Below are 22,955 nucleotides of genomic sequence, written 5' to 3'. Positions count from 1 at the left end.
TATGGCTGAACCTAAAATTATGTATTAATAAGTCCCCTTTCTGCTGGTCAGAGTGGATTGTGAGGGAGGTTAATATGCTCAGTGACCTATATGAGAGTGGAGTGTTGAGATCCTTTGTAAATTTGGTTCAACATTTTTGGATTCCCAAATCTCAATTCTTTAGGTATTTACAGCTGCGCCATCTGCTCTGTACTATTTCTGGGAGCAGCATATACCCCCCTAAAGCAGCAGATACTCTGGGAGTGGTGATTACTGCTTTTGGCAAAGGTCATGAGGCATCAGTGTATTACTCCCTGCTAATTCAGAGTCTGGGGGATGGAGCTTTAACTTCTATCAAGAGATTATTCAATATATATTATAGTCAAGATTTTACATATATTCTATTGGACCCCTCTAGATTGTATAGGCTTGGTCTTAAAGACACACCCACCTGTTGGTGATGCCAATCAGAAGATGGAGACACAACCCATGTTTTTTGGTGGTGTGTTAAGATCCAAGAATTTTGGTTGAAGGTTCAGAGTATTATGTGTGACGTATTGGGCACTCAAATTTCATTTTGCCCCAGACTCTGTATTTTAGGCGATGGGGCGGTCATCAATATAGGGGATAAACATACAAAAAAATTGGGTCCTGACCAGTGTTATGATAGGCAGGCAGATTATTTTAAGGGGATGGGAGTTGGCTGGAGTGCCCTCATTTCGAGAGTGGTGCGCGGAGATGGGGAGGGTGGCAGCTTTCGTGGAGGTGTCATGTAGAAGGCTGGGGATCTGGGATTTGTTTGATGGGAAATGGGGCAGTTATTTGGCATTTTTCGGGGAGGGGCTGTGGAGAGAGAAGCATAGATTTAAATGTGCATGATTATTATAATTTTATTTTTTTTATTTTTTATTTTGTGTATACCTGTGTGTGACCACAGGGGTGTTCGTTGTGGGTCAGGGTGTGGTTGGTGATTTGGGAGGGATAATAGTGGGGGTTAAAAGTTGATTTAGTGTATATATGTTTTGTTTTTCTTTGTTATATGTATGAATCAATAAAAAATGTTAATCGGGAAGAAAACGCAACACTTCTGATTTGTCTGCAAATTTCAAAGCATTTCTTCAGTTTTGGTCATAATGCCTACATGCATTATAAAGTAGAGCTTCTAAGTTTTAAAAATGATACCTATTTTGTGTTGGAAAGACTGTAGTTATTTATATTTTGATTGTATTTTTTCCTCACGGGCATCCAAGCTTAAAGGGTTAATGTTGCTTAGAGAGCTGTAGTACCTAGATTGAATAATTCATTCTTTCTTTTGCTAAATCAACAGCCATGGACCCACTGAATTCATGAATGTTAAAAAATATATATGGTATATGATAATAAACTCCTCTTGACACTAGCATATACATTTTAACAATCTTATTGCTTTACTGTGTCCAACAAAATCTAATAGAAATGCTTAATATAAAGCTTTTCTGTCTCTATATTGCATTACTATTCACATGCATATTTCTTAAAAACAAATAAAAAAATAATAATTAGATAGAACAGGAGACCTGAAAGAACCTGACTTGCATAAGACTTTGTATCTTGAGACTATATTCAAGTCTTTACCATCAGTACTTTAAACCTGACTCACTCCTGGAAGATGGAGACCTGAGCCTTGACTCTGATTTGCAAAACAATGACTTGAAGCCATGTGTGGTGTCTCACCAAGGAGAATAGGTCATTCTGCAGACCCAGGCGGTCCACAGGAAGCAGTGTGAGGTCTCGGATACCGGGCAACAGACACTCCAGCATGGCTGAGCTGTACTGGATCCTGTAGAATCCCACTGTACCTGGATTAATCTGCACACAAACATAGTTTTCACCTACATAATTTACTATCTGTTTGTACAACCAATGGAAGATGGGAAATATAAACATTTGATATTTTTCTATGAAGTCCACTTATAATTAAGGCCAGAGTAAACTTCGGTTGTCTGCGTTGCTGGTCAAAACGTGCACTGTATGCATGATGCAAATTTATTCATCAGCACAGTCTGCGCAGACTGTTCACGTGCAGCCCAGATTTTCTTGACATCTGGACAGTCTTCATCTGTGCGCATCGTCGGCGCATGCGCCTGCCATTGACTGTAATAAAAGAGCATCACCAAGCAGTCATAGTGTGCATGCGTCAAACATGTTCATATTCACTTGTGGTCGAGAGTATACAGTGGCACGAAAAAGTATGTGAACCCTCTTGAATTTGCTGGTTTTCTGCATTAATTGTTCATAAAATGTGATCTCATCTTCATTAAAGTCACAAACACAATGTGCTTAAGCTAACAACCCACAAACAATTAGAATCTTTCATGTCTTTATTGAACACATCCCATTAAACATTCACAGTGCTGTGGGAAAAGTAAGTGAACCCTTGGATTTAATAACTGGTTGATCCTCCTTTGGCAGCAACAACCTCAACAAAGCATTTGCGGTCGCTGCGGATTAGACTTGCACAACATTCATAAGGAATTTTGGACCATTAATCCTTACAGAACTGCTTCAACTCAGCCATATTCTTAGGATGTCTGGTGTGAACGGCTCGAGGTCATTCCACAGCATCTCTATTGGGTTAAAGTCTGGGCTCTAACTGGGCCACTCCAAAAGGTGGATTTCCTTTTTTTTTTTTAAGCCATTCTGTAGTGGATTTACTTCAATGTTCAGGGTCATTGTCCTGCTGCATCACCCAACTTCTACTGAGCTTCAGCTGGCGCACAGCAACCCTGACATTATCCTGTAGGATATCTTGATAAACTTACTAATTCATTATTCCCCTTGATGATGGCAAGCGATCCAGGCCCCAAAGCAGCCCCAAATCATGATGCTCCCTCCACCATACTTCACCGTTGGGATAATGTTTTTATGTTAGTATGCGGCGACCTTTTTACGGCATACATTGTGCTGCGTATTCTTCCCAAACAATTCAACCTCAGCTTCATCAGTCCACAAAACATTTTCCCAGTAGCGTTGTGGAGTGTCAAGGTGGTCTTTGGCAAACTTCAGTCATGCAGCATTGTCCTTGTTGGAAAGCAGCGGCTTCCTTTGTGGTGTCCTGCCATGGACACCATGCCTGTTTAATGTTTTCAGTATAGTAGACTCATGAACAAGAGATGTTAACCAGTTCCAATGATTCCTTCAAGTCTATAGCTGTCACTGTAGAGTTCTTTTTGACCTCATTGAGCATTTTGCGGTGTTCCCTTTGAGTCATCTTGGCTGGATGGCCACTTCTAGTGAGATTAGCCACAGTACTAAATCGTCTCCATTTATAGACAATTTGTCTAACTGTGGACAGATGAATATCTTAGCTATTTAACTTTGTAACCCTTTCCAGCTTTATGCAAAGCAGCAATTCTTGATCATAGGTCTTCCGAGATCTCTTTTTTGCGAGGCACGGTTCACATCAACAGATGCATCTTGTGAATAGCAAACTCAAAATGTTTGAGTACTTTTTATTAGTCAAAGTAGCTCTAACCCACACCTCCAATCTCGTTTCATTAATTGGATACCAGATTGGCAGACTCCTGACTCTAATTAGTGTAGGGCTTTACTGGTTGTTTAGATCAGTGTTACTATCAGAAATAATTAATAATTATTTCTGTAGTTATTAATTAATATTTAGATTAATCAATTTAATCTAACTCATTAAAACCTCATATGGGACTCCAGTAAATGTAGTGTGCTATGTTTAGGAGCAAGTTAGGTTATTAGCAATAATTAATAATTATCAAAGATAATTATTAATTATTAAAATCAATAGAACATTGATGAGAATCAATGTTAGCTTTTTTAAATCCTTTAAATCAACAATTATCAAAGATAATCGTTAATTGTTAACATCGATGAAACATTAATTAAAATTAACATTAGCTTATTGATCATTCAAATTCAATCATCAAAGATAATTATCAATTATCAAAAATCAATAGAATATTAATAAGGATTAACATTGACGGGGCACCACCCTGAAATCAGGGACTAATAACCAAATAGTAAAACAGTCTCAATATTAGATTGTTTTCTTAGGAAAATCAACATCCGAAGAATATCGATTTTCCGAAAAAAAAAAACAAAACAATGAATGAAGGTTTGAATCCGAGCACTGACATCCCGTCAGCATGACACAGTGTATGCAAAACAAACCAAAACACTTCTCTTTGTAATATAAACAAAGTTTATTTATGCAGTAATATCAATTAATAATTAATACAATGCAGTCAATAAACTTCCGACTTACAACTACAAACTAAACAGTGATATGATTAGATATGGAAATAAAAATAATCCTATAACACATAAGGTGTGTGTGTGTGTGTGTGTGTGTGTGTGTGTGTGTGTGTGTGACAGTGTGTGTGTGGTTAGTACGAGAGAGAGAAATGACGGCCCTAAAGCCGATTTCGAGAATGTGGGAGAGAAAACAGCTGTTAGTTCATCGCTCAGAGACGTGGTGGACGGCTCGTAAACAGTCCCGCGTTATTTGACTCTTTAATGGATGAACTCAGTTGCTGTCTCACCCGCGATGGCGAAATTGCACAATAATCCAATTTGGCTGGACCACAATACAGCAAAACAAATTTTTGATAATTAATAACCTGAGTATTAATAATGAGCGGACATGGCGGTCCGTAAACTGTACAAGCAAAAACCTTGAAACACAAGAATAACACACTATAATATTCTATCTCTGCCTAGACGTAAACCTCTTACTTGAATCGCATGAGGACACAGGTAGAATGTGTTTTCCTCCGTCCTTTAACTCTGACACGGTTCCTTGAGGCTCGGGTAATGACGGGAGGCCGTTTCCTCGCTCTGTCGGCGGGCGGTACGGCTGTTGATTCTCGGCGGACTGGCGGAGAACTCAGAAATGTCGACTTGATTGAAGATGGAAGAGAAATCTTTAATCTCTTCACTTCTGTAGGCACACGGATGAAGAAGCGAATTGCTCAGCGGTCTCCTTCGGATCCGTTAGAGTGTTCGGTTGAACACAGAGTAATCTCAACTCTTCCAGCGAGATGGAGATTGTATGGCTACAGTTTCAAGTCGGACGTTACTTCCTTGTGCCACACGCTGCAAACAAAGTCGCTGGAAGCCAATCACGAAAGCATTTCAGAGGTATTTCAACTCCTGATGATGTCATGGTTTGAGGTGACGTTCTGTTGTGTGCCTCATTCAATATGAGTTGAGAGTTGATCCTTTAATGAGCAAGGCTTCATGGATTTGTAGTCTGTTTTGGACTCCCTTTGTTTGATTTTGGCGCGATTTTTATCAGTAAGATTTACGACTTGGTAGGTGGGGGCTTGAGTTAGGTTTTTACGACTGTGTTAGGCCTGCCTTTGTCTTCTATCTGAATACATGAGGCCCAACATTAGCATTTGTTGACGTCATTAGCCTAGGGGTTCATATACTTTTTCCAGTATACACTGTGAATGTTTGAATGATGTATTCAATATGTACAAGAGCAATACAATAATTTGTGTGCTATTAGTTAAAACAGACTGTGTTTGTTCATTATTGTAACTGAGATGAAGATTAAACATATTTATACATAAATGCAGGTAATTCCAAAGGTTTCACATGTTTTTTCTTGCCACTGTACTTCGAAAGGCAGTACAGTTGACCGAGCACAATCCAATCCTTAAAGCGGAAAAAAGAAGTATACCCGGGCCTTTAGACTTCTTGCACCAAAAGTTGGAATTTAGTTAGTCGCAATTTACCACACTCTCTGATGTTAAGAATTAATCAAGTGTTTTTTATACTGTATTTTTAAGACTTTACATGCAAATTAGCTATGTTATGATTGGCGAACCTTCGTGTATTGAAATAGTCTGCACTGTCATTTATAAGGGTAAGTTGTTGTATACTAAACAGGTACTGATGTGTAAACATGGGCAATCATGTTTATGTTCTCATGGTTGTGACAACATACAATTTCTTTATGACCAGTTCTTTCATATTAATTCTTAAAATGTAAATGGTGTGGGTGGACTGGGGGCGGGTGATTTTGTTAGAGTATGCCTACATAGAGCACCAAACTCTTATTTCAAATGAGCAAGGAAAATTGTGTTTTCCATTATATGGTCCCTTTAAGTTTGATGTGTCTTTATTTTTTAGTGAATCCAATATTTAGAGATTATTGGAATTTGTAATATTAATGACCTATTCTACAGTTATTCAGCATATTCCTGTTGTAATCAAGGATACATAATCCTGGACACAAACACAGAGAGAAACACACACACACACACACAAACACACACAAAGCAAGCTGACCTTGATCCAATGGTCAGGTGCGACATTGGGGATGGTAACTGTGGTTTCAGGCTGGTCCAACAGAACCTTCATCCTGGTGCAGCCCGGGTCCTCATTAGTACAGATACTGATAGGAACCATCCAACTGGGGCAGTCCTCACCTAGCACACAGAAAGATTACTAGTGTACAATAGAATACTGTGGAGTTAAAAAGAGACTGGAATATAAATTGTTAAATATAGTCAGCAGTTTCAGTGCATAGTTTAACTGTTCATTTTCTTGCAAGTACCATTGCGTAGTCCGCTTGCACAGAACTTCTTCTGGGAGATTTTCAGCACACGTTCATTGCCACGCTGGAGAGAAGAAAAAAAAAATCAAAACCAATTACCTTCAGCACTGATAAAATCTTGTTATTCCCAAGACAACAGTTGTTATTACCAGATGCTCACTGAAAAGCTCATATTGTATCTCAGCGAGCCATCTCAATACTCTGAGGGTAATCTAAATGATTTAGCAAACTTCAGGAAAAAAACATCCCAAGACCAATGAGTGATCAACAATTTCACTGTGCTTATAAAAATTAGTCATTCAGTAAATGTTACCTGCTCTTGATCCACAACTATAATAGGAAAGCCCATTTGTTTGGTCCAGGAATTCATCACTGCTGCAATAGGCTTCCCACTGGCCTGCTCCAAACATTCCCATAGGTCTTCTGAAATAGGGAAAGAGAAAAAAAGCCAGCCATGCCCTTGATTTCTGAATAAACAACAATTAACAATGTAATAGCAACACTGCGGCCAAATCACAGCATCGCCCACAACAACACTTATATCACCCAGACAGATACTATGCCATGTCAGAATTACAATGTAACACATTATGTAATTACTACTGGTAAACTTAGTTTATTTTTGGATCGGAAAGTGGGCCACAAAGCAATACAAAATCAGTTAAATAACGATGCACACACTTCCCCTATTATAGACACTGACCAAATAAACAAGTGAAAATTTGAAATACTAATATTTGTGGGGCCTGGGTAGCTCAGTGGTAAAATATGCTGGCTACCACCCCTGGAGTTCGCTAGTCAGCTAGTAATCCCAGGGCGTGCTGAGTGACTCCAGCCAGGTCTCCTAAGCAACCAAATTGGCCCGGTTGCTAGGGAGGGTAGAGTCACATGGGGTAACCTCCTCGTGGTCGCTATAATGTGGTTCGTTCTCGGTGGGGCGCATGGTGAATTAAGCGTGGTTGCCGCGGTGGATGGCGTGAAGCCTCCACACGCGCTATGTCTCCGTGGCAACGCGCTCAACAAGCCACGTGATAAGATGCGCGGGTTGACTGTCTCAGACGCGGAGGCAACTGAGATTCGTCCTCCGCCACCCGGACTGAGGTGAATCACTATGCGACTACGAGGACTTAGAGCGCATTGGGAATTGGGCATTCCAAACTGGGAGAAAAAGGGGAAACCCCCCCCCCCAAAAAAAGAAATACTAATATTTGTAATTAATTTAATACAAAAATTAGTAGGAATACTAAAATGTTATGTTTTATATTTGTAAACATCACAAGACACAAGCAAAAATCAGATTACATACAAATGAATAGTAAACGCAAAAATGCACATTCTGTCATAATTTACTCATTTCGCTCCAAAACCTGTAAGACTTTATTCTGTGGAACACTAACAGAAAATATTTGAAAAATCTTTACACAGCTTTTTTTTTTTTGTAAGCATGTAAAAAAGGAAAGTGACACTTAAGGCCTGTTCACACCAAACCCGTTTTTTTGGTGCGATTGTTTGTTGCGAACGAGCTTTTGAACAGTAACAACGGATTCCTACGGTGCTATTCACAGCGGGTCTGACAAATCGTCCACTAACAATCCAAAGTTGTTGTTTTTTTTTGTTTTTTTAACAGAGTGGTTCGATTTTTCTTTTTCCTTCAGACTGCAATGAAAACTGACTGACCAATCAGAAAAGAGCTGTTGCAGCTGCAGCTGCTAAATCCAGCGTGTTGTTGGTGCTAATCAACTGTCAAACACAGACGAGCAGCTGATACACATTAAATAGTTGCAGTTTAAGAAGCCTCTGTACTGCAAACATAAACCTGGTCTGTTTTTGAAAGTCTGCTTATGGTGTTTTGTTTTAATCTACATTATTTAATACATATATCAATGTCCCTGTATATTCTCATGACATTCAAAATAGCAGCGAGGATCGGCAAGTTCGTTCGCTCTAAGCTCACAGTAAAATATACCACAAAAAGTTTTGTTACATGAAATGTTTTAGACAAACGAACTGCAGAAGGACAATATAACAAAGTATTGCAATAATTTAAATAAAGAAAAGGCCATAAGCAGTGTTTTCTTTTATATTATTTTTAATATTGGCATCATATTTTATACTATATTTGTTATTCTCAATGTATATTATTCCATATATGTTAAATTATCCAGGCATTATAAAAAGAGAAGCTGAGTTCGGGTGTCTGGAATATAGACCCATCAACACCATGGAAAGAACATAATGAAACAGTAATGCCAAATTAGGTAAATAAATGCTGTTGAAGGTATGAACAGGAGACTGATATAACAACAGCACCGCAACAGCACTGCCTACTGTACAGGAGTGAAATAGTTTTTAGTTTAATTTTTTTACAGACTCGGTGTGAATAGACCTTCCGTCAGAGGTTCGTCTTGCAAAATCATCACAGATTTGGTGTGAACAGGCCTTTATTCTGTAACATAGAAATCAGTTGTGGTATAGATGGGTTATTTTGTAGCTGTACAGTCTAACACTGAAAGCCCCATGAAGATTTGTCTTAAGACGGTTATTTTTAAACTTCTGCTTTAATGTGTAATAGGTATTATTAATTTTAGATTCCCAAAAATTTATTTTGTAAATAAAACAAGAATGTAAGTAAAACAAGGAGTCCTGCAACACATGGTATAGCCCTTACATCGCACAGATCTCAACATTGAGTCAGTCTGAGATTACATGAAGAGACAGAAGCAATTGAGACTAAATACATAGAACTGTGGCAAGTTCTCAAGGATGCTTAGAACAACCTTGGAAAAACTTTGTGCGAGTGAACCGAGGAGAATTGGTGCCATTTCAAAAGGCATAGGTTGGTCACACCAAATATTTTTTTGTTTGTTTTTTATTTATTTATTTTTTAAGTTAAATGATAAAAAAAAAAAAAAAAAAAAAGGTCATGCATTTTTCTTTCTTTTTTTTTTTTTACAGCCTCACTATAAAACGTTTTTTCACAACTGCCTTAAACTTTTGCACAGAACAGTAAAAAAAATAATAATAATCTAAATTTGGGTTAACAAGGTCATTAAGCTGTTTAACAATCAAGAAAATATCAGAGGGACAACGCTTAACCATCAGGAAGATTCTGAAGAGATATCTTACCAGTAGATGCATTTTTGTGCTGAAACTTCAACAGGTAAGCATTCATTCCCTTTCTAAAATCCTGAAAAAAGATAAGCAGAGGTCATTCCAAACCAAAGCTCTATAAATGTAAAGGAGTCTAAGAATGAGCATTAACATGGGCTGGAACTGTGGTTGCTCCAATTAACAAATATTATCCATAAGTTCACAAAAACCAAGAGATTTCCCACTCCAGACTATTTCAAAAAGCTACAGCCCTGCAAACTCCAGTGCAACAGACAGTTGAGAAATGTCTTTCTATACGCCCTGCTGGGGGAGCCACATTAACCACCTGTCTGATAGATTAAGTCTCTTCATGTTTACGAGGCAAGTGTCTCTCCGCAGCTGGCTGAAAGTGTAACCTCTCACCTCATCGCCAATGTAGTTATGCAGCATGCGAATGACAGAGGCCCCTTTGCTGTATGATATGGCATCAAATATTTCATCTACTTCTGAAGGGTGTCCGACATCAACCTGCCATTCAAAGCAGACACACACACAGAAATGTGACAGAGATAAATATTTCAACAGGCTAAATCTAGGTCTGGAATTTAAATGCTGTAAGTGATATGGCCAAGTAGACAATTAGAATGACAAACAAACTGCCAATCAAAATTTCTTGCTCCACACAAACACTTAAAAAACAACAAACACCAGTGGGAGAGGGATGGAGAGACACTAGGAGATCAGAGGAGTATGGGAAGAGATAAACTCATCTCTTGCTGACCTCAATAGGGTGGCTGTTATCTAAAGCATCCAGGTCCAGAGCCCTGGTGTAGTCTGCAGATACAAACTGGGTCCAGATGTCGTACTCAGGGAAACAGTGGTCCACACAGAGGTACTCGATCCATGACGCAAAGCCTTCGTTAAGCCACAAATGAGTCCACCATTCCTGTGGTGTAAGACAGCACTTTGAATACCACACACATATTCAACTAACACTCCGACCGCTATGAAACAACCATCCATACCACAACTGGTTTCTGTAGAATAAGTTCTACATTCCTTTGTACCTTTAACAAATACTTAAAAAGGTAGTTAAAAGAATAGTTCAACCAAATTTAAATTCTGTCATGACTACCCGACCTCATGTTGTTCCAAGCCCATAGATGAGAGAAATTCAAATGGAACACAAAAGATGTTAGGCAGAATGTTAGTCCCAGTCACCATTCAGTTTCATTTATCTTTTTCCTATACAATGAAAGTGAATGGTGACTGAGACAAAAATTCTGCCGAACATCTCATTTTGTGATCCATGAATGAAAGAAAGTCATACTTGTTTACAAAACATTAGGTGAGAAGGTTATGACAAAATTTTCATTTTTGGGTCAAATTAACAGATAGAATAGAAAGAGAGGACCTTGCTGCTAAATCAGGTATTATGTTTATGAAAAATAGATAATAATATGTATAGGGTATTAAAGATTGTTTATAGGATGATATTTAAAATATGTATATTATTAATATACAGTTAAAGTCAGAAGTTTACATACACTTAGGTTGAAGTCATTAAAACTCATTTTTTAATCACTCCACAGATTTCATATTAGCAAACTATAGTTTTGGCAAGTCGTTTAGGACATCTACTTTGTGCATGACACAAGTAATTTTTCCAGCAATTGTTTACAGACAGATAGTTTCACTTTTACTTGACTATATCACAATTCCAGTGGGTCAGACGTTTACATACACTATGTTAACTGTACCTTTAAGCAGCTTGGAAAATTCCAGAAAATTATTTCAAGCCTTTTGGCAATTAGCCAATTAGCTTCTGATAAGCTAATTGACTAATTGGAGTCAATTGGAGGTATACCTGTGGATGTATTTTAAGGCCTACCTTCAAACTCAGTGCCTCTTTGCTTGACATCATGGGAAAATCAAAAGAAATCAGCCAAGACCTCAGAAAAAAAATTGTGGACCTCCACAAGTCTGGTTCATCCTTGGGAGCAATTTCCAAATGCCTGAAGGTACCACGTTCATCTGTACAAACAATAGTACGCAAGTATAAACACCATGGGACCATGCAGCCATCATGCCACTCAGGAAGGAGACGCATTTGGTCTCCTAGAGATGAACGTAGTTTGGTGCAAAAAGTGGAAATCAATCCCAGAACAACAGCAAAGGACCTTGTAAAGATGTTGGAGGAAACAGGTAGACAAGTATCTATATCCACAGTAAAATGAGTCCTATATCGACATAACCTGAAAGGCTGCTCAGCAAGGAAGAAGCCACTGCTACAAAACCGGCATGAAAAAGCCAGACTATAGTTTGCAAGTGCACATGGGGACAAAGATCGTACTTTTTGGAGAAATGTCCTCTGGTCTAATGAAACAAAAACTGAACTGTTTGGCCATAATGACCAACGTTATGTTTGGAGGAAAAAGTGTGAGGCTTGCAATTCGAAGAACACCATCCTAACCATTAAGTATGGGGGTGGCAGTATCATGTTGTGGGTGTGCTTTGCTGCAGTAGGGACTGGTGCGCTTCAGAAAATAGATGGCATCAAGAGCATTCAATATTGAAGCGATATCTCAAGACTTTAGCGAGGAAGTTAAAGCTTGGTCGCAAATGGGTCTTCCAAATGGACAATGACCCCAGACATACCTCCAAAGTTGTGGCAAAATGGCTTAAGGACAACAAAGTCAAGGTATTGGAACGGCCATCACAAAGCCCTGACCTCAATCCGATAGAAAATTTGTGGGCAGAACTGAAAAAGCATGTGCGAGCAAGGAGGCCTACAAACCTTACTCAGTTACACCAGTTCTGTCTGGAGGAATGGGCCAAAATTCCAGCAACTTATTGTGAGAAGCTTGTGGAAGCCTACCCAAAAAGTTTGACCCCAGTTAAACAATTTAAAGGCAATGCTACCAAATACTAGCAAAGTGCATATAAACTTCTGACCCACTGGGAATGTGATGAAAGAAATAAAAGCTGAAATAAAAAATTCTCTCTAATATTAATCTGACATTTCACATTATTTTTTTTTCTTAATTTTTTTTATCCCCTTTTCTCCCAATCTGGAATGCCCAATTCCCACTACTTAGTAGGTCCTCGTGGTGGCACGGTTACTCAATCCGGGTGGTAGAGGACAAGTCTCAGTTGCCTCCACTTCTGAGACTGTCAATCCGCGCATCTTATCACGTGGCTCGTCGTGCATGACACCACAGAGACTCCGCATGTGGATGCTCATGCTACTCTCCGCGATCCACGCACAACTTACCACACGCCCGATTGAGAGCGAGAACCACTTTTCGTGACCACAAGGAGGTTACCCCATGTGACTCTAACCTCCCTAGCAACCGGGACAATTTGGTTGCTTTGGAGACCTGGCTGGAGTCACTCAGCACACCCTGGATTTGAACTCATGACTCCAGGGGTGCTAGTCAGCATCAATACTCACTGAGCTACCCAGGCCCCCTGACATTTCACATTCTTAAAATAGTTATCCTAACTAACCTAAGACAGGGAATGTTTTCTACGATTAAATGTCAGGAATTGTGAAAAACAGATTTTAAATGTATTTGGCTAAGTTGTATGTAAACTTCTGACTTCAACTCTATTACATAAATCGGTACATAGGCCTAATTATTTTATAAAAAAGGGCCTGATTACGTTAGATAGAGCATCAGAGAGATGGAGATGAGAGATGTAACAGGGGTTTATAAGGATGATGTTTTAAGCATTGCTATTCACCCAGCAGTTGTTCTGGTAGCATTTTACACAAAGCATTTTTTCTTTTCTGCCTTTCTTGTCAAATGTGCTGTAATAGGAGCTGCACGATGTGATAAAGCAAAACTAGACTGCTCCAATGTCACACACTTGTACTATATAGTCAGCTTCGTTGTTTACAAACAGGAGCTATAGTTTATTTGTGTCGCTGGCTTGCAGAGAAAGATGAAACAGACTCAGTAGCACTGATTACTCATGCTAATTCTAATATTATGACAGAAATACAAAATTATTTAATTTGTACACCTGTGTGGTTTAGTTTACAAATTCTCAACTACTGTACATTAATTTGAATAAATGTGTGCGGGAATTCCCCTATGTTATGAACGTGGAACTTGCGAGAATGATTAAAAATGTGCGCAATACCCACAATCCTGTGCTTAATTTCATGCCCTGTTGATGAAACTATTGGTACATTCTGGAACTGACACAAGGGGGAAATCTCTCTTCTGTTAATCAACCAAACATGTACGGTTATTGGCCTATGCAAATAATCTCAAAATAGTCAAATCTTAGCCAATTAATCGGCTTGGCTGTCACTGGTATCTAAACGGACTATGTCATCATAAGCAAAAAGCTAGCCCAGCAAGAATTGTGCAGAAACTGAATGAACACACGCACCATGGTAACCAGGTTCCCGAACCACTGATGTGCCAGTTCATGGCCGACTACCAGGGCAACCCACTGCCGGGATGATGCACACGAGTTCTTAGGGTCAATCAGCAGAGCTGTCTCCCTGCAAGGGGACAGACACAAGTTTTTAAAGCAGTAAATAAAAAAAATAAGAACAGAACACTGAGCATAATGTGTCTCATATTGTATACAGAGGCATTAATATGCTACCAAGTCAGATACAATTTTAATGAAACTCTCTTGAATAGCAACTTTCAAAAAGAAACAAAGGTTTATGAGGTCTCAGGATGGCTATATAATCGTTTAATTTAAAAGTCACCTGTAAGTTACAAGGCCCCAGTTTTCCATGGCACCTAGAGGACAGAAGAGTGCCAAAAATTAAAAAACATTTCAAATAAAAAAATATTTTCAATGTCATGAGTAGACAATGATACAAACCTGCAGCAAAATCAGCAATAGCAATTAGATCAATTTTAGGCAACGGATAAGGAACACTGAAGTAATCTTTGTAGAATGGAAGAGTTTTTGTAGCAACCTGAAAAGAGAAAAAGAATACAATTAAATGTAATTACAACAACAGCATTCACTGATAACTCTTAGAATGCCCTGCATTGAGACAGAGTTAGACAGCAAACACAGGTAAGAAAGCTCTCAAACCTCCAGTGCAAATTTCCCTTGTTCTGCCTTTCCGACAGGTGTGTAGACACGGACTGTCACACCATCTGATGACTGACTCTCCACAAAGTCATACTCGCCAATGACAAATGCCACCAGGTAGGTGGACATGATGGGTGTAGTGGCAAACTTCACCTCCACCAGACTGTTATCCTCTGGATATGGCTTTCGATCGACAACATTCTGCACAAAGAGAGAAACATGAGGAACATTAATGAGAAGTGAAATACATTTCATTGGTACTTGAACTAGTCTTCCTTAGCCAGACAGAAAATTGTGGTTTGCAAAGTGACAAACCACTATTTGTTCACAATTAAATTGATCATAGCACAATAATAAACAACATTAGATTCAAAGGGTTTTAGTTCAGTCATGAAACTAGTGTAATCTCTTTGTCAAACATTTAAATTGTTCAGTTGTTTGCAAATAAGCCTGTTTCACAGCTATATGAATTTTTCACTGAAACCCTCCTCCTCCCCAGCACCATTTGTTTATATCAGCTTCAAGGGCATTGTATGCATGTCTACTGTGCAGCAGCAGCATGTCTCACATGCTCAACACAGTCTATGTTCTAGCAGCAGCCGCAGCACTTTGTCAGACACAATGTCCAGTGAAAATATTAACATGAAGCGTCAGCAACAGGGTGACGCCATTCCAAAGATGACAGCACTTTGCTGCCATGGAGGTTTAAACTTTCACGACAGCTTGCAGATTCCTAATCAGCGACAACCGCGGGTTGATCCCACACACTGGCAAAAACAGCCTGCCTTATTTCCATCTCTCTTGCACGCAGCAAGAACCTTCTCACTTCAGAATCGCATTATAACAGCCTTGCGTTGCCATCTTCTGAAGGAGAAGGACACCAGGATTATGTGCATCCCTAGCTGTAGAGAAATGCTGCACACATTTGACTTCACGATGGCAGCAAAACGCTTCTGTTCTGTGTAAAATCACTATTAGGAATATAGTCATAAAAATAAAGAGAAAGAAATTAGCCAAGGAGAGAAATTATATGACACAACCTAGCGATTTTTGTTATTTGAATATTTCTTTGAGAATGAAAAGATATGACAAATTGTAGTTTAGCTTTTTGCTGTGCCTTGTAATTTATTAGACGCTAATATTTCCATGACTGCCATTTTTTTAGTGGAAAAGCAGCTATAATGAACAAATGTTTATTGTTCATTTGACTTGATTGTGCCATTATTATATTGCACATAATGTGTTTATATTGCACAAAACAGTGCAAAATAAACACCAAAATGAGATGACCGGATTTTTTCCAATTTGTCCAGCAAACTTAATAATTCCCGGATACATTGGCCGGCACCAAAATGTCTTAGCGGGAACTCTGAACCCTGACTCCTGGAAGTCATGCAACAGCTAGCCTATCAGACTGGGACTGGTGATTTTTGACAGCTTTGGCATTTCTGTTTGCCAAAAATGTCCATGAACATTTGTATGCATCAGACAGTCTATGAATGGTTCATGAGCCAACTCTGTTCTTTAATGCAACTACTTTCAGTATGGAGAGCTGCACGGTTACATAACTATTTTACAAGAAATCACAACAGCCTTGTTCACCTTGAATCAACTCTCCTGTATGAAGTCCAGAATGGCAACATTTCTGAGCATGCACATTAAAGTGCTTTTATTTAGGATAGAGCCGTCGAAATTAACATGTTATTGGATGTGATTAATTTAAATTGTTTAACTTGTTAATTTTGCTTTAACTAGATTTACCCATTTTCACATTCGATTCTGACATTTTATTCAGCTCCGTTGAGTTCTGAACACTGGTTGAGATAGGATGGAACCTTTGATTCTGTGTCAATGTTCAAGTGATGGAGAATGGACCTCTATCTTATTTTCTGTACAAAACAAACCTAGATAGGACCTGTAATAAGCTGCATTAACATGACTCGCTGGAGTGAAGCATCAGCGTTTCCCCATGGCCATCTTGTGCTTTCATTTTACCGGACAATTCAGATGAAGTATCATTTGTGCGTAGTCCCAGGCCTCAGAGCAAAACAAGACACACTCTGCAGCGCTTTTTACGTGGAGTTCAAAATGGCATGAATCATGTGAATGCATTTTCACGATTGCTGTAGCAAAGTGAATAGTCATGATTAATATTGTGGAGGATGAGGGTTTAAGAGATTTAATGCCCATTGCAATTAATACTAAACCTGTGGGGATTAGTTCTTTCAATTAGTCAACGTCCCACTTAGACTTTAAGAAATGTTTTATATTACTTGAATTGGTGTTATTTTTGTGCATCCATATTATACTGTGCAATACTTTGTTTGGAAAATGTTAATAAAACATTATTGTTTCATTTTGTTTTCTTTCCTTTTTTAAGAAGGAACTAAATGCATTTTGACAGGAAGAGAAGTACTGTATATAGAGTCAAATTTAAGCATTTTAAAAATCTGTGATTTTTTGCGATTAACTATGAAAAATCATGCGATTAATCACAATCAATATTTTAATTGACTAACAGCACTAATCACGGGGTATCTTGGTGACAAGACAAAAGCTGACAGCAACCATTTATTATATTTGGACTAGACCAAAATTAAAGATTTAAACAATTAGCTTTCTCGTTTGAACATAAAGGGAATTTGAAGACATCCTCTGAACGCTAAAGAATGAGATCTTTTTAAAACTGTTTTCTGCTTTTACCTTTTTTGTGCATGAGCATCGAGGGTCATGACTTGAACAGAGAGTGAGAGCTGGTCTACATCAGCTGCGGTGAGGCACAATGCCTTCGAGCCAGTGTTAGATAATGCACACGTCTGACAGTAATTTGAATCAAGCTGTTAAGCACTCGTCACCAGAGGGAAGGGTTAAAAAAAAAGACAAATTACACATACCATATTTGACAAGGCTACTCTGTCCTTAGGAACGATGAGGGTGATGTCAAAAGTGGCTTTGATTGCTGGTTCATCCCAGCAAGGGAAAGCTCTGCGTGCATCCGTGGCCTGGAGCAGGTGACAGACGGAGAGAGAGAGAGAGAGAGAGAGAGAGAGAGGAGAGAGAAGGAGAGAGATGAAGACAGCAGGAGAGAACTCAGGGTCAGTGTTGGTAGCAGTCATGTGATTCATACACGTGCAAGGACATATGCATGGTATCAAAGACAAATAAAAATGTACATGCATGAACATGCACGCCAACATTTATCCTAATCTTGATTTTCTCTATTCCAATCCAGTGCCTATATGGTTACTCATTACATTAAGACCTCATCAGAGCAGAGGCAACTGCTAAAATATTTGCCTTTGTCAAGAGACACAGTCAAGAGCTCAGAGTAAAGCCAGAGATCGAATGGAAAAAGAGAGAGGGGACAGCGTGCCCTGATTTGGGTTTACCTCAAACTGTGTGACAGCAGCGTAGCGGATTTCTCCCGAAGCAGTTGCATATTTACTCCTATAGAAACCTTTCATTTTGTCATTCAGCTCTCCGACAAAGTCTATTTTCAATGATCCTGACCCTGAAAAATATGAGGTCCATGATTAAACAAAAAACAAAAGAAAGAGGAAAAAAGAATAGAGAGAAGACCCATTTATCTTTTAACAGGAAGTTGATAAAGCCTCTTTCAAGTCGACAAACTGATTATAGCAACTAATTACACAGTGATTTTTGACATGACAGCAGCAGGGTTCTTTCCCATGCCACACTATGAGCTTTTTACCATTCTGCAGAATGCTGGGGAAACATAGGGTGACCTTTTCATCCTCATTTTGATAGTTAAATCCTGTAGCGTTAATTTCTAAATGGATGGGGAGAAAAGGAGCACAGTTAATCCTAAAAATAAGACCTGGAGGCATTAAATGCAGGTTGAACTTGTAATCGGACAAATACTGAAATACTGAATGTGGGTTACTGTAGTGAAGGCAGATTTTTGAGTCTCTCACTCACCTTCCCCCCCTTCAGGCACAAAAGAAGCAGTGATTATGTCTATATCAGCGCAGTTCATCACAATCTGGTTTGTCTGTTGTGTAACCTGTCAAGAAAAATGGCAGTTCTGTTTAAATCATTTATACAGGTTTCATGAGCCACAGTTTTCAGTTTTTGTTAAGTACTTTAATTTCTAGTAACAAGACCTGAAAAAAAAAATTGCCTTTTGCATGCTTTGTGAAGCTGCTTTTGTCTCTTACTGCATCAGACAACCCCCATAAAAAGGAACAATCTCACTTCACCTACATACAATAGAGTCACTCATGGCAGGAATCAAAAGCCATAAAGCATAAATACTAAACCAGCCCCACTGACACAACAAGAGTTAGCTCAAAGGCAACAAATATACCTTCAGGTTTGGAGTTACAGTATATTCAGAAAGTATTCAGACCCCTTCATTTTTTTTTTAACATACTGTTATGTTGGAGCCTTATGCTAAAATGCTTTAAATTATTTTATTTTTTTACCTCAATCTAGTTTATACCCCATAATGACAAAGCAAAAAAAATAAATAAATAAATAAATGATTTTTGATAACTTTGCAAATTTATTGAAATGAAAAAACTAAATTTCACATTCACATAAGTATTCTGACCCTTTGCTATGACACTTGGAATTTAGCTCAGGTGCATCACATTTCTCTGGATCCTCTTTGAGATGTTTCTATACTTTGATTGGAGTCCACCGGTGGTAAATTCAATTGATTGGACATGATTTGGAAAGGCACACACCTGTCTACATAAGGTTTCACAGCTGAAAATGCATATCAGAGCAAAAAACCAAGCCACGAGGTCAAAGGAACTGCCTGCAGAGCTCAGAGACATTACTGTGTTGAGGCACAGATCTGGGGAAGGCAACAAAAAAATGTCGGCTGCATTGAAGGTTCCTAAGAGCACATGGCCTCCATAATTCTTAAATGGAAGTTTGGAACAACCGGGACTCTTCCTAGAGCTGGCCGCCCAGCCAAAATGAGCAATCAGGTAGAAGGGCCTTGGTAAGAGAGGCGACCAAGAACCTGATGGTCAATCTGGTTGAACTCCAGAGATCATGTGTGGAGATGGGAGAAACTTGCAGAAGGACAACCATCTCTGCAACACTCCACTGATCTGGGCTTTATGGCAGAGTTACCAGACAGAAACCTCTCCTCAGTGCAAGAAAGCAAAAAAACACCTAAAGGACTCCAGGCTGTGAGAAACAAGATGCTCTGGTCTAATGAAACAAAGATTAAACTGTTTGGCCTCAATTCCAAGCATCATGTCTGGAGGAAATGAGGCACCACTCACCACCTGCGCATTACCATCCCAATGGTTAAGCATGGCGGTGGGAGCATCATGCTGTGGGGGTGTTTTTAAGGGGCAGGGACTGGGGGACTGGTCAGGGTTGATGGAAAGCTGAACGCAGCAAAATACAGAGATATCCTTAAATAAAACCAGGTCCAGAACGTTCAGAAGGTTCACCTTCCAACAGGACAATGACCTTAAGCACACTGCCAAGACAACGCAAGTGTGGCTTAGGGCTTAGGGACAACTCTGTGAATGTCCTTGAGTGGCCCAGCCATAGCCCGGACTTGAACCTAATTGAACATCTCTGGAGAGACCTGAAAATGGCTGTCCACCGACAGCCCCATCCAACTTGACATAGCTTGAGAGGAACTGCAGAGAAGAGTGGCAGAAAATCCCCAAATCTAGGTGTGCAAAGCTTGTTGCATCATACCCAAAAAGACTTGAGGCTGTAATCGCTGCCAAAGGTGTTTCAACTAAGTACTGAGTTAAGGGTCTGAATACTTATGACAATGTGATATTTCAGTTTTTTTTTAGTTTTTTTTTTATAATTTGCAAATTTATCAAAAATCTGGTTTTTGCTTTGTCATTATGGGGTATGGAGTGTAGACTGATGTGAAAAAATACAATAATTTAAAGCATTATAGCATAAGGCTGCAACATAAAATGTGAAAAAAAAATGAAGCGGTCTGAATACTTTCTGAATGTGGGTGAAATGCAGGCAAAAAACTGTGAGTGTGTAATGTGTTGATATAGTGATGTCAAAAGTACCGGTACTTCGGTACAAAGTCCGAAGAAATTTTTATTTATTTTTTATCATGCCAGCATTTCTGCAGTACCGAGCACTGACTCAATTCTGTCCCCCTCACCCTGTCTGGGTGACACACAACTGCTTTCAAATGCCCACACGCTCATTTGAGCACGTTATGATACTCCTTTTACACAGAAATGGACAATTAATCAAATTAAAATCGTGATATGTCCTTGTTTGTTTATTAAACTGCAAATGGGTGTGGTGTGAATTAATGATTTAAATATACATTCTGCATGTGCTGAGCGCTGCAAAGTGAATGTGTGAAGCCATATTTTATGAGCATCACGCACTGTGCTTTATGTAGTAGATGACAGAAGAGAGCGTTCATTTACCGCAACGTGTGCAGCGCCTGCAGACTAATATTATATAACTAAATTGTAGCATTTTGCGCTTCAATAATCACACTGTCTCTGCCTTCCAAATGGGATAAATCAGCCTCCGAAGGGAGAAGAATCATACAAACAGAATTTCCATTACAAAGTAAAAGATGAGTTCCAAATAAACATTATTTTTGAGCCCCACACCTTTCAGCCCTCCAAAGCTCTCACAGTAGATGGTAAAGTCCTCGAAGGGTATAGGGCATAGGGATGATAACTTCTGAATGGAACGTACCCCTGGTACCATATAACCAATGTCTTATCTGGAAGTGTGAAACTACTGTCAAAATCAGAACCAGAAACAGCTTCACGTCAAAATAAAAGTTTGATGTGTGAAATTTAAGAAATTGAAACAGAAATACATTACTAGTCAAATTTATTTTATTATTATTATTATAATTTTGAACTAATCTCACAAACAAGAGTGCTGTTGTACTGAATAGAAGTTTACATTAACGTTTTCATTTATAATGTGATGCTCTGTTGTGCAGCACTTTATTTGACAAAAATAAGAGCAATATTGTGTTTTAAATTATGTTATAAGGATCTTTACTAAAGCACTTAATTTCAAAAATGTTAATTCATTTAAAATTATTAAATTCATTTAAAATTGTTTTCTTTAAAAGTAATTGTTCTATTTTCATTTAAAGTTTGAATTCATTTGATTAGACACAATTTTGATGATGAAATTGAATTAAACTTTAAAACATTTAATTTAGGGGGGAAAAAAATATGGAATTTGGGGAAACAATTTAATAGAATTTAGAAAAAAAATAAATAAAACTGATTTCATAGGGTCCTACTTAAACTTGAAGCAATGTTTACTTAATTGAGAAACACTCGAAGGAAACATGCTACTGTGTTGTTTCTTGTTTCTTATTGAAATGTAACATTTTAATAGGCTAAAGGAGTATGTTCAATAGCATATTACCTATTTTTTTCTGTGGTATCGAAATTGGTATCAAGAAACGTTATTTTACTGGTATACATGTACTGACAACAGAAATGTTGGTATCGTGACAACACCAGGCTAGACACAGCAAAGTGTATATTACACACATCTGCGCTACTTCAGCCCCTTTAATCTTTGCCTGTCAATATAACATTTCATTGTGCATTATTCGTTTCTTCTTGTATTGTTGTAGAAGAGTAAAGAAATCCAACACACATTGAAAATGACTCGCCTGAATCCATTCTTGTGGCTTTGCTGAGTCTCACTGCTGCCGCAATGAAAATATGACGTATGCATATATAATCACATTATGAATAAAAAAGAACAACAATTTGCATGGCCTCTTATGTTCCAATATGGCCTTTAATAGTCCATTAATAGCATAATGCAGGAGTGAAACTTTTACAGGACGATCAATAGCTTTTAGACTCTCTTCTCCTTACCTCTCCATAAGCTGGTTTTCACAACTGAACACAATACATACCTTTGCATCCCAGAAAATGCAATGCTTTAATTAGTTCTAAGCTGGTCTATTATAATACTTAATTTAAGGTGAACTGCTTCCTACATAATGAAATGTTTTGTGTTGTTTAGAGGCCTGAATTTGCCAAGGTGAACCTTTAGAGAGTGCATGTGGCTTGTAGAAGCTGGATGTGATTTGATTGCAAGAGTGGACTGGATTGTGTGATAATAAACCAACACTAGCAGTAAACTATTTTAATGCCGTTTATAAATGTGAGCCATTTCTGACCAAGAATTATGGTCAATGTGTATTGCATTGTGGGGGATGTAGTTAATGTTATGCTCCAATAAGTCTTGGCATCTAGACAGAATC

The 22,955-nt window shown here is 38.5% G+C and overlaps 2 protein-coding genes across 2 annotated transcripts in view; one reads left to right on the top strand and one right to left on the bottom strand.

The window, feature by feature from the left end:
* mrpl4 (mitochondrial ribosomal protein L4) overlaps nt 1-22,955 on the top strand; it is a 170,384-nt gene that overhangs the window by 83,594 nt on the left and 63,835 nt on the right. The gene's annotated exons all lie outside the window — the stretch shown is intronic.
* Nucleotides 1-22,955, bottom strand: part of LOC127425801 (puromycin-sensitive aminopeptidase-like) — a 40,899-nt gene that overhangs the window by 16,258 nt on the left and 1,686 nt on the right. The window contains exons 2-16 of the mRNA XM_051672060.1: nt 18,659-18,743; nt 18,432-18,509; nt 18,109-18,230; nt 17,614-17,721; nt 14,720-14,920; nt 14,501-14,597; nt 14,382-14,415; nt 14,051-14,165; nt 10,428-10,592; nt 10,070-10,174; nt 9,683-9,743; nt 6,870-6,979; nt 6,557-6,620; nt 6,289-6,428; nt 1,693-1,827 (exon numbers count right to left, since the gene is read on the bottom strand). Of these exons, the coding sequence (XP_051528020.1) occupies nt 1,693-1,827; nt 6,289-6,428; nt 6,557-6,620; nt 6,870-6,979; nt 9,683-9,743; nt 10,070-10,174; nt 10,428-10,592; nt 14,051-14,165; nt 14,382-14,415; nt 14,501-14,597; nt 14,720-14,920; nt 17,614-17,721; nt 18,109-18,230; nt 18,432-18,509; nt 18,659-18,743 (1,620 nt within the window). The remainder of the gene's footprint in view (nt 1-1,692; nt 1,828-6,288; nt 6,429-6,556; nt 6,621-6,869; nt 6,980-9,682; nt 9,744-10,069; nt 10,175-10,427; nt 10,593-14,050; nt 14,166-14,381; nt 14,416-14,500; nt 14,598-14,719; nt 14,921-17,613; nt 17,722-18,108; nt 18,231-18,431; nt 18,510-18,658; nt 18,744-22,955) is intronic.

The sequence above is a fragment of the Myxocyprinus asiaticus genome, chromosome 35 (assembly GCF_019703515.2).
Source record: "Myxocyprinus asiaticus isolate MX2 ecotype Aquarium Trade chromosome 35, UBuf_Myxa_2, whole genome shotgun sequence".
NCBI classification, from domain to species: Eukaryota; Metazoa; Chordata; class Actinopteri; order Cypriniformes; family Catostomidae; genus Myxocyprinus; species Myxocyprinus asiaticus.
This window is presented reverse-complemented; position numbering and strand designations above follow the sequence as displayed.